Source organism: Notamacropus eugenii, chromosome 5, assembly GCF_028372415.1.
Source record: "Notamacropus eugenii isolate mMacEug1 chromosome 5, mMacEug1.pri_v2, whole genome shotgun sequence".
In the NCBI taxonomy this organism is placed as follows: Eukaryota; Metazoa; Chordata; class Mammalia; order Diprotodontia; family Macropodidae; genus Notamacropus; species Notamacropus eugenii.
This window is the reverse complement of record NC_092876.1, coordinates 51,704,850-51,717,404: the sequence shown is the minus strand read 5'-3', so window position 1 is coordinate 51,717,404 and position 12,555 is coordinate 51,704,850. Positions and strand designations below refer to the sequence as shown.

The 12,555-nt window shown below is 41.2% G+C and overlaps 1 protein-coding gene across 2 annotated transcripts in view; it reads right to left on the bottom strand.

The window, feature by feature from the left end:
• Positions 1-4,189: 4,189 nt before the first annotated feature.
• Positions 4,190-12,555, bottom strand: part of TNFRSF1B (TNF receptor superfamily member 1B) — a 53,283-nt gene continuing 44,917 nt past the window's right edge. Inside the window, exons 9-10 of one of the 2 annotated variants that reach the window (XM_072608910.1) lie at positions 8,325-8,550; positions 4,190-6,182 (exon numbers count right to left, since the gene is read on the bottom strand). In XM_072608910.1, the coding sequence (XP_072465011.1) occupies positions 5,908-6,182; positions 8,325-8,550 (501 nt within the window). In that variant the 3' untranslated portion in view covers positions 4,190-5,907. Of the gene's footprint in view, positions 6,183-8,324; positions 8,608-12,555 lie in introns of both variants that reach the window. The other variant, XM_072608909.1, reaches the window with a different exon arrangement.

Below are 12,555 nucleotides of genomic sequence, written 5' to 3'. Positions count from 1 at the left end.
ACACTTCTTAGTACATTGAAAAGGGCCCTGAATGTGAAGTCATCTGGTTCTGTTGTTTACTACCTCTGTAACCTTTGGCAAAGTTCTATAGGCCTCAGTTTCTCCATCTGCAAAATAAAGGGTAAGGACTCGATGGTCTCTTAGACCCCTTCTACCTCTGAATCTATTATACTGTAATCTGAGGTGCTCCAAATTCTGTTCAGGGTCAACTCCAGACACTAGTTTGTGACCTTGGAGCAGAGAGTTGTTGAGTCATTATAGAAAGAACTTGAGATAATGATGATAATGTGTTGATGATAATGATAGTGGCTTATTTTTACATGGTGCTTTACAAATATTATTTTATTTAATCTTCACCTTGAAAGGTAGCGACTATTATTATCCCCTTTTTATAGATGAGGAAATGGAGGTTGAAAATGGAAGTTAAATGATTTGCCTAGGGTCACACAGCTAATAAGTGAGGGGAGATTTGAACTCAGGTCTCCAGGAGCAGGGAGGTGGTACAGTGGAGAGAATACTGAGCCTAGAGTCAGGAAGACTCATCTATATGATGAGACACTTACTAGCTCTGTGACCCTGGGCAAGTCACTTCACCCTGTTTGCCACAGTTTCCTCATCTGTAAAATGAGCTGGAAAAGGAAATGACAAGTATCTTTGCCAAGAAAACCCCAAATGGAATAATAACATCTTCCTGACTCCAAGTTTAGCACACTATCCACTGTTCCAAGAATTTGTATGGTGGAACCCAAACAGAAACCTGCCTTTCCCTTTGAAAAACAAGTTCCACTTTATTACTACTTGGAAAAGGATTCAGAGAAACATGGGAAGATTTCTCTGAATGGAATCAGAGTGAAGTAGTCAGAACCAGAAACAATAGATCAATAACGACCAACACTGTAAATAGAAAGACCACAAAATAATCAAAACCTACTGATTTACTATAATGACCTGAAAAGAGAGACAGGACAAGGTACCTCCTCTTGCTTCTTTATCAAGGTGGGGACGATAGGTGTGGCATACTGTTATAATGTCCTACTGGGTTGATGTATTGATTTATTTTGCTGAGTTGGTCTTTTTTTTTCTTTGTTCTAAGGAATGTCTCTGGAAGGAAAAGAGATTAGAGATATATTTTATTTTATTTTATTTTTTTATTTTGTTGTATGACCAGCTTTGTTTATTTCCTTTCCTAGGATTGGTAAATTTTTTTTCTTGGAAAGATTAATTGGAGGTAAAATATTTACAGAAATTATGTTCTGACAGACATTGAGAGCAGCAGGAGCAGTATAAAGGGAAGACAGGTGCATGTGAGGAGATATATTTTAAAATGATGTAAATGTCGATGATGTTGGTGATGTCAAACAGAAGATATCAATATATATTTTTTAAGTCTCACACTCTGTTTGGTATGATGTGTAATGAGATGGGACTCGTCTAAAGAAACCATCCACAGAAGCCAGAGAGCTCACCCAATTCCCAGAATAGACCTAAACAAGCCTTTGGTATGCCCCCTCAGGCATTTCCAGAGTTGGCTCTGTTTATTGACTTTATACTTAGAAGGGAAATTAAAGGTTATCTCTTCTAGTCTAACTACCCCCCTCATTTTACAGATGAGCAAATTGAGCCCCAGAGTGGGAAAGCATACTTGTCCAAAGATGCTTAGATGGCTAAGTTTCAAACTCAGATCCTCAGACTCCAAAACTTAGGCTTTTCCCCCTTATATCACGAATCACACAATTTTCAAGTCAGAAAGGAACTGTCACAGTTGACAAGCATCCCTCCTATACCAGACTTCTAGTGAGGGGACATCCCTCCCCCTACCTGCCCATTATCCACCCTTTGGGTTACCTTTCATTGGAAGGACATTTTTCTTTCCAGGGGGCTGAAATTTGCCTAGTCTTCATTTTAAGTAAGCCTATATTACAGGCAATGAAAGGTTTAACAACTGAAATGTTTAGCTCTCAAATACAGGACATACTTTTAAGTTAAATCTGCATTAATAAAATTTTTCTCCAATACTTTCCTAAGTCTGAATGCTTAACAAAATAACAAATCAAGCCCTGATTTGTACTGTAATGCTTCCCAGTTAGCTCTAGCATACTCCTGATTACAGGATTCCCAACTTAACTTGATTGCAGAATAATAACACCTTTGTAAAGTCCTTTAAGGTTATGAAGTATTTCATTTTTTTAAAAATATAGATATCCTTTTTTATTGTGAACTTAAACATAAGCACTTCAATATACAAAAAAAATCAAAAAGTATATAAAACTGACCATCCATTATTTACAATTTGAGTTTTTTTAAAGTGCATGTTAATTTTAATATGATAGTAAAAATATTGTCCTACTTATTATGTTTCCTTTTGAACATCCTTAGTACAAAGCACTTTACCTCCATTATCTCATTTGATCCTTGCAATAGCTATGGGAGATATAAATATTATTTTACTATCCCATTTTCCAGATGAGGAAACTGAGGTGCAGAAAGGCCAAAACTAGAAAAGATAACTAAAACACTTGATGACAGAATCAAGATTGATTCAAAATTATCTTCATGGGCTCAAACATTTGGCTAAATTTAATTTGATTAAATTTATTTGGAATCAATGTAAAGTTTTACTCTTTGACTCAAAAAATCAAGACAGAGATAGCTGACTAGACAGAGGTTTCTCTGAAAAAGACCCTTAGAGATTTAGGAACAAACTCATTTTGGGTCAACAGGGTCTTGATATGGCGGCCACAGTGCAGAGGGAGTGCTGACTCCAGAACCAGTGCTCTATCCACTGGGTCACTAAACTCCAGGTCTGACTCTAACAGCACCCAGACATGTTCTGTAGTTTGCAAAACACTCTCCTTGTGATAAGCCTGTATGGCAAATAATGGTTTCCATTTTACAAATGAGTATGCTCAGGCTTATCCTACTTAAGAGATCTGCTTGAAGTAGCCAAGGTGAAAAATGACAGAGAGGGAGCTGAGACCAACCTGGGCTTCCTGACTCTTAATTCCAGGGTTCTTTACCCTTTGCCATGGTGTCTCTCATCAATCTTTCCAGACTTATTGCACAAACTGACCTGCTGTTCTACCTACATGACATTTGCACATCTGTTACCTATGCCTACAATACTCTTCCTGCTCCCCTTTGCCTCTTGGATCCTCAGCTCCATTTAAGACTTAGCTACAGAGCTGCCTCCTGCCTGAGGACTTTCCTGGTTCCCCCACCAGAAGTTTGCATCCCTCCCCCAAAGACTTTTCATTTACTTTGTATAGTCAACAAGTATTATTAAGTGCCTAATATGTGTCAGGCACAGTCTTCAAAGAGAGGCAAAAGTCCGTCCCTGCTCTCAAAGAGCTCACATGTTACAAAGAGAAATAGGAGTACAATAAATGTCTGTCAAATTGAATTCAAATGGTCATTCTCAAAATCTTTCTTTCAAAATCCTTCAGAATCCCAGCTTTTCGCTGAGCAGTAGAATCCCAAATTAATCCCATGCCTGGACTGGAAAAACCAAAGTCAGTGTATGCAGTTTAAAAATAGAAACTATTTTATTGAAAAATTGTTTTATTGTACAGTGCAAACTCTCATCATGTCCAGGACACTGAAATGTCCCCCAAAGATGGGAACAAGGCATTTCTGCCAGTGACCATTAGAGGGGGCGCTCTTCCCATCAATTGAATGATCTGTCCTAGGCTGTTCAAGACGCAGGTTCTATTTTAAGGATGGAGTCCTCAAAAGGAAGAAAGACCTGGGGGTCAATCTTAAACCAACCAGTTATTACAGCTACCAAGGGTCACATTCAAGTCCAGTGAATTTTTCTTCTTGCCCCTGAGGTTGGTCAGAATGGCTTTCACTTAAAACGTGGGCTCTGGTTCCACTTTTTGATCTGGCCACTCCCAGCATCTTCTGCAAGGGTAGTGGACAATCACAGGATCACAATTAGGCCTGGAAGAGATTGTAGACATCATTCAGCCCAATCCCTTCATTTTACAGAGAAGTCAACAGACTTTCTCAAGGTCCCACAGGCAGGCAAACAGCAGAATCAGGCCTTTGACTCCAACTTCACTGCAGTGCAATGCCTATGACTGTTTGATAGTTTTCTAGAAGATGGCCAAACTGACTTCCAGATCCCCCAGTAGAAGGAAAAGTTCAGACAGTACTAGAAACAGCTTCCTGTCTTTGTATCTACAACACCTTGTGCACAGTAGGAGTTTAATGAATGTTTGTTGAATTGAACATTCTACTCAGCTGTCATTCCAGCATGCATGAACAAATACACACATTATCACAACACAAATTCAGGTCTTTGGGGATATGGCACAAATGCGGCCCAGTGTCTAAGGACACAGTCAGGGATAGGCACCCAACCTGAGGTAGATTCTGAATGGCTCATGGGACCTCACATAGCTCCAATTCCTGTCTCCTCCCAGAGTCATAGATTTAGAGCTAGAAGGTCTCCTAGAGGTGACCTAGTCGAATTCCCTTCATTTTACAGATGAGGAAACTGAAGCCCAGAGAGGGAACATTATTTACCCAAGATCATATAGGTCATGCATAGAAGAGCCAAGATTTGAACCTGGCCCTCTGGTTCCAGATCACTCATTCTAGTCCCTTTAGACCATACTCCCATATGAAAGAGGTCATTGCTTTGCTAAGGGCAAGACACCATACAATGATGTCTTCAGATTATGAAACCCAAATGAGCAGGGTTTCCAAGAGGGGATGGGCAAAGGGAGCAGGTTCAGGAAAGTCAGTCACTGACCTTCTGCAGTGGTTACAAGTGTTACAGAACTTGAGTCACAAGAATCAACCCAAGAGTCAAACCTTTCTCCCCAGCATGAGCATCTGAGATTCCTTTCCCATTTCTACCCCAAATTTGTCAGCATGAACTGTTCTAAAATCTCAGTCTGAGAGGGACTCCCTGCCCACCACCACCTCCAGCATGGCCCTACAGTTCACAGGATCATAGATTTAATACTACAAAGAAGGTCAGAAGCCATCTAATCTAACCTTTTGGTTGAACAGATGAGGAAACTAAGACCCAGAGAGGTCAAGAGATTTGCCTGAGGTTGTACAGCTAGTAAGTAACAAAATGTGTGAATCAAACCCTGATCTTCCGACTCTAAATCTATTATTTCACCTTTAAGGTTGTTTTTGCTACATCTTAAAATGGTTTGGTGTGCTCTCATTGCCATTTTGAAAAAAAAAAAAGATTTATTTTGTTTGTACTTTGATCCTTTGGTTAAGTTAGTTTTAAATTAATTGTTACCATGCTGTACCATAATAGACCAAGAGGTTTTAATCCCATCTCTGATCCTCCATTGTTCCCTCTCCCATTCCCCAGCTATCTCTTCCTGTTGGCCTGGCTAAGGAATATGGGTATAGGAGTCCTGAAATCTTCATGGGGAGAAGAACCAGAATCTAAGAGTACTCTTGGCTTACCAAGAATTTGGTATCTAGAAGTAGCCTTGGAAATCCTCTAGTTGCTCTCCTTCATCTGATAGATGAGGAAATCAAGACCCAGATAGGGAATATGACTGAGCTGAGATTGCAAAGTTCTTTGGGGGAGGAGCTGAGAGACCCACATGTCCTGACTCCCTGCTCAGGTGCTATGATGTATCTTGGAAGAGACAAACCAGGATAAAAAAAATTAAGAAAGGGGAAGAACCAAGGCAAAGGCATTCATTGCCTCTCCCTGTCACTTCTTGTCCCCGTTCTCTGAAGGCAGGAGACAGTTCTCTGAGGAGCAAGGCCCATGGAAGGATGGAGGCTGACCCAAGAAAAGCAACAGAATCCCACCATAAAAGGTGGACCTCAGAAACAGTACAGCAATCCCTCAGAGAGTATCCTGATGAGATCACTCAGCTTCTGCTCAGATCCTTCCAGTAAAGGGGAGCCAAGGGGCTCAGTTTGTTAACTGAGTTTCATGCCTATCTCCTGTATCCCGATGGGAAATGGCTTCTCCTCTAAATCTGGCAGCAGGGTCCGCGATGCACTCTGGCAGGCTGACTTGTCCTTCCTGGGGCTCTCCTCTTGGGAGAAAGGGACATCTTCATTCCAGGAGGAGCCTGAGGAGGCCTCAGAGTTGGGGCAGCTGCTCTGTGATGAACACTGGGAGGAGTGATCAGAGTTACACACACTGACGATGCAGGTCACCTTGACTTGAGTCCCTCCACCGTGGGAGTGTTCTGTCGAGACACAAAGGAAGAAAGAGGGGTCATTCCACAGAAATCAGGAGCAAGGAGAGCTGGGGGATTGGAGGATGGACTACAGGATTCTCACTCCAGAGCAGGTACCCCAAGGGGTGCTGGGTAAATTTCAAGGGGTATCAGTGAACTTGGATACGTAAAAAAAAAAATCACATCTTTCTTTATTTTTACCAATATCTAACTGAAATCTAGCCTTTCTTTCTATTGTTTTAAAACATTATTCTGAGAAAGTGTCCATAGGTTTCCTCCAGTCTGCTGGAAGGCACCATGAGTCAGGGGTATGCTAGAGCTGATTCAAAACATCCCTTAAGCCAACTGTTAAATTTTCAGTGGGAGCATTTACATACACCTGAGAAAGCAGCAAATGCTATAAATCTTGGCTTGATGTATTGTTTTCTTAATTGCCTAGACTAAAGAAAGTGATGTAGAAAATGTTAATTATGGCAGATTAAATTTAAATGTGTGTTATAATAGAACACTTTTTTTTGGAGAGCTGATTGTTAACTCTTAACCCTGTGACCATGACATAAAATAATCTTATGAATTCCTCTTATAGGCACTGCCTCAGACACCTACTAGTTATATGACTCTCTGCCTATCAGAGTCCTAGTTTCTCCATTTGTAAAATGAGCAGATCAGACTTGATGACTTCTAAGATCCCTTAGGGCTCTAAATCTTTTGACCCTATGGGACAGGCAATCTAACCCTCAAAATGTACTTTAGTACTAACTGTGTGCCAAATCCTGGTCATACAAAGTAAGGCAAAAACACAGTTCCTGCCCTTATCTGTAAAATGGGCTGGAGAAGGAAATGGCAAACCACTCTAGGATTTTTGTCAAGAAAATCCCAAGTTGGGTTGCAAAGAGTCACACACCACTAAAAATGACTTTCTTTCTTTCTTTTTTTCTCTTTCTTTCTTTCTTTTTCTTTCTTTCTTTCACCACTAAAAATGACTTCCTTCCTTCCTTCCTTCCTTCCTTCCTTCCTTCCTTCCTTCCTTCCTTCCTTCCTTCCTTTCTTTCTCTTAATAGTAACTGTTGTTCTTTCCCTCCCACCTTGATTTACTTCTTTTTTTCTTTTGCTTATTAAAAGGACCATTTCCTGATTACTTCTTAAAGAGGCCTATTCACTAAATCAGGTTTACCTCACTCTAAGTGAGTACCAGAATAAGCTAAGGTTTCCCATTCCATCTTGAGCCTTCTCCAGTCATCCTGCTGAATATCTGGTCACCGGACCCAGATGGCTCAGGAGGGGAAAGTGAGGCTGGTGACCTTGCACAGCCCTCCCTCACTCAAAACAAAGTCAAGTGCGAGTCATGTCATCATTTTTCTGATGTCATAGTCTTCTTCAAAAATGAGGGATGAACACAGACAGATCTATCTATCTATCTATCTATCTATCTATCTATCTATCTATCTATCTATCATTTGATCCTTAACAACAACTCAGGGAGGTAGATGTTATTATAAAATAAGAATTATTTGTAATGACGACATTATTATATATAAGCAGGTGCTACAAAAGTGTTTGAAAAGGCTCCTCTTAAGTAGTTTAAACATTCCCCCAGGAGATTGTGTTTACAGTTATTTTCACTTGCAGGTGCTTTCCTGCCCTTCTCCCAGCCCCACACACACAAACAGCCCTCTTTGGGTTTTAGAGTAACTGGTATATTTGGAAAATTATAATTTGATACAAAGGAACGATCCACGCTTGAATAATGTCAGTGGGGTCCCACTTCACCATCAAAATGTCCCTGGGTGCAGGGAAAGGGCAATCAAGACTGCAAATTTTTTTCAAGGATAATCTCTTCCATGTCAAAGATCATGGATTTAGAGCTTAGACTTTACAGATTCCTCTTCATTTGGCAGATGAGGAAACCGAGTCCCACAGATGGAAAGTGATTTAATAGATGGGGAAACTGAGGCCTAGAGAGGGGACGTTATTTGACAAATGAGGAAACTTTAGACCAGAGGAAGAGAAGGAAAGTACTTTTAATGTCGAATGGGTAACAAATGAGTCAAAAATCCACCAAATGGATAAACAAGCTAGACTTTTTAATCTTAATCCTTTTTAATCCACAAAAACAAAGCCTGGGACTCTATTGGAGAAGAAGCCCCTCACCTGAGTTCATGGAGCCAACCCTGGCTCCCTGGACACATTTGGACCTCTCGGGGCTTGGAGCCTGATGTTGATCATTTTCCAATTCCTTGGCCTCCTGAAATTCCTTGGCTTCCCCAGAGCTCAATAGGGAGTTGCTGCTGGAGGTGGTTTCTGAGTCCAGCAGGTTCTGTTGCTCTGTTCCAGTGTGGCCCAAGAGGCTCTGGGACTTCTCAGCTGCTGAATGAGACTGGACATGGAAACATTGACATGGGACCATCAGAACGGAGACTCCAGATGCCAGGGACTAGAATAATAGAACGTCTGAGTTTTAGGACTCTGGGATATCAGGACTGGGAGGGTCCTTAGCATAGAGAATGATAGATCTGTGAGGGTGTGCTGGTAAATATTTAACAACCAGCTCTCGTGGGGATAGGTGGTGGGTAGGAGGGAGACACACTTTTAAATTTAATCTACATCCATTTTCATAATCTAGACTAAAGGCGTCAACCTTCCAGACTACCAGAACCAGATTAAAGTGTAATTCGGAAATGTTTAGCAAAATAAATTAAAATACAGCATAGATAATGTTAATGTGTGTTTTCCTAAATCAATATACTTCTGGCTTGGATCTGTTTCTACTTGAGAACAATCAACAAAACAATAAATTAAGTCTATATTTAAGGACTTCTGAAGTGTAAATGCTCATACTGAAAATCAAGCAATTGGCTCCCCTAGTTTATTTCAGCATGCCCTTGTCTGTAAGGGATCTTAGAAGACAAAATGTCTAAACTGGAAAGGCCCTTAGAGTACAGGATGTCAGAGCTGAGAGGGCACTTAGAACACAGGATGTCAGAACTAGAAGGTCCTTAGAACACAATGACAGAGCTGGGAGAGGCTTGAGAACATAGGATGTCAGAGCCGGTAGAGGCTTTAGAAGATGGAACCTTGTGGAGGGTCTTTAGAGATCATGTAGGCCACGGAGTAGTAACTGTTTTTGTGCCATGGACATGCCCTTAAACAGTCTAGTAAAACCTTCTCAGAGAATTATGTGTTGCTAACCTTCATTATTGAAGGAAATGCTACTTTTCAGTTAAAGGTCAGTGAAAATAAAGAAGTCACTTTTTTTCTCATTTAACTTCATAGACTCCCTGAAATCTCTCCCAGAGTCTATTTCAACTTAAAACTGTTGATATGAACCAGGTTCTTCATTTTAATAAAGAAAGGAAACTGAGATCCAGTAGGAAGAAGCAACTTATTTGTCCAAGGTCTACTAGTGAGGGAGCTAGTAGATGAATCCATGGAATCTGGCTCAGTGTCTTTTCTGCTGGGCCATCGTCAATGGGAGGGGCTGACCTCAGAACTGTCTGAAGCAGTGAATCATTATTACTGGAGCCATACCTAGAAGTGCAGCTCCTCTGGGGTGAAGTCGGCATATCTCTGCAGCATTTTTCTGGGGTGTATACTGGGGCTCTCTGAGCTCCAGGTCCCTGAGACTGGCTATCTGTAGTGGGAACATCTAGGAGCTGAGATTGCTGGAAATATTTTGTCATATTTGGGGACAAAATCACCTTCTCAAAAATCCCTATTTTGTGACTAGCAAGGGGAGCTCAAGTGTGACCCAAGACTTTGTTTATATTGAGGAGGTATGTTTCCCTAGTGGAGACAGCCCTGCCCCAGAGTTCAAGACGAGGGTTCAAATCTTACTTCTGATGCTTACTTCTGGGGTGATTCTGGACAAATCACTTAACTTTCCTGGGCCTCAGTTTCCTCATCTGTAAAATGAGAAGGTTGGACTAGATACCCTTTAGAGATCCCCTTCAGTTTTAAATCCATTATCCTAAACCCAAGAAGATCTCTGCCAAATTTCTTGTTTTCCCCATGGTACCAGTTAGGGCAAGGGAACTTAGTCAACTTAGTTTGACTTGACTCTCTGGGAGACAACTCCTCTGTGCCTCAGTTTCCTCCTGTGTTAAATGGGCATACTAACTGTACTAGCTTCCCAGGATTATTGTGAAAAATGAAAGGAGATAATATTTATAAAGTATTTATCACAGTGCCTGGCACATAGTGGGGGCTTCACCAATGGACAGGCAGCTAGGTATTAGCTAAAACAATAGCTTAGGTGATGCAATGGATAGGCCCCAGATCAGGAGGAACTGAGTTCAAATCCAGTCTCACTAGTTATACTAATTAGCTGTGTAACCTTGTTCTGTCATTCCACAACTGATGGGCGATCCTTCATTTACCAATACTTTGCCACCACAAAAAGGAGTTGCTATAAATATTTTTGTACACATAGGTCTTTTCCCTCTCTGTTTGATCTCTTTGTGGTATAGCCATGTCTGACTCAAGAGTTTCATGAGATTTTATACATAGTTCCACATTGTTTTCTAGAATGGCTGGTCCAACTCAAAGTTCCACTAACAGGGCATTAATTTGCCTGGTTTCCTGATATTTCTCCCAAGTGGATTAGATGATCTTCTTAGCCCTGACTTGTATCTTTTAAGGGCCCTCTCAGTTCTGACATTCTGTGTCTAAAGGCCCTCCCAGCTCTGACATTCCCTGTTCTATGGGCCCAACTAAATATGACATTCTGAGCTAAAACCCCTAATTAGTTGAAGCTGGAATGAATATCAGGGACTACAAAATGAGTTGGTTTTTGCTTTCCTTCTATGCTGGGGTAAGAGGATGGCCAAAGAGAAGTAAATCTAAGTTTCACTAATACAACTCAACAGTGTGACACATTGAACTAAGGAGCTGACATGCCCTTTAGCTATAGTAAGGAAGAAAATAAAAGTCTTGCTCTGTCTGCCATGGTTGGACCTTGGCTGGGTCACTGGGTTCAGTCTGAAGCACTCTGTACATTAGGAAGGATAAGCTGATTGTGTCCAGAAATGCAGAATAGGAAGAGCTGGAAAACACCCCATATAAAGTTAAGTGGTTAAAAAAAACTGGCTAGGTGTGACCTGGAAGAGAAAAGGCTAAAAAAAAAAAAAAACAACTAACCCAAAGTTACCACAGGCCATGGTAACTGTCCTCAAAGATTTTAAAGACTGTAATGGAGAAGAGGCAATACATTTGTTCGGTGGGTTTTGTGTAACAATTAGAGCTTTGGGAAGGGCTACCTTTGGACATGATGGGGTTTCTCTTTCATTAAAGGTCTTCAAGCCTGCTGGAGTACATTCTGGTCAGGAATATTCTAGAAGAGATTTAGTTCAACTCCAGATTGGACCAGTTGGTCAGTAAAGCCCCTTCTGATGTTAAGACACTGGGATTCTGTGAGAATGGAGCTGCTGGGACAATTCACCCAGGGAAACCCCCTCTGCTTGCTAGGATCCACTTCCTTTTTCCATTGGGTCCCTAGCATAGGTTCCAGGCCATGCTCCCCTGCTGGCTGAGTCACTGAGCTTTACCACCCAAATGCCACTTCGTCAAAATCACCTAACTTGGTACTTTTTGAACGTGTTTTGTCTTTTCAAGAAGTAGGAAGAATTGTTTTAATGGAGTTAAGCAGAACTGAAAGACCCAAAGGCCACATACACCAGCCTAACCTTCTAACAAACACACAGACCTCCCCCCAACCTTCAGCCCACTCAAATGACCAGTACAGAAAGAATCGAAATTTATCACTTATGTCATCCAAATTTCAGTTCCCTAGAATTGAAGACCTTGAAGGGAAAGAGTACAGATTTAACTTATCCTAATAATAGAAATCAACTACCCAGGGCCCCTAAATGGTCCAGTGACCCAGGCGCATATCAGTCCAACAGCTCCTGATTCTGAGGTCCAGGAACCCAAAGAAGGAGACAGCAGCCCTCTGTTGGATGTCAGAGTGTCAAGAGTTTGGGCTTGGGTATCCAAGTCCGTACCACACAGTGATGGGCTTAGAAACAAGAAAACAACTACAGTTTCATGGTCCCTCTGAGAAGTTCTGGGTAGCCTCCATCTGAATAAAATCTGACCATTAGCAACATACCAAGTACATATAACTTTACAAAGAGTCTCAAGACACTGGTTAGAGAACAAGGACCTGCCCAGTCCAAACTGTACAACTGTACGGAATGTACCACTCTCTCCACTGGTAGAGATCTCAATCTAGCCACATTATCTTCTGCTACCTATATTTTTTCATCCAGTTATGTCCAATTTTTTGTGACCCCATTTGGGGTTTTCTTGGCCAAAGAGACTGGTGTGATCTGCCATTTCTTTATCCAGCTCATTTTTGCAGATGAAGAGCCTGAGACAAACAGGA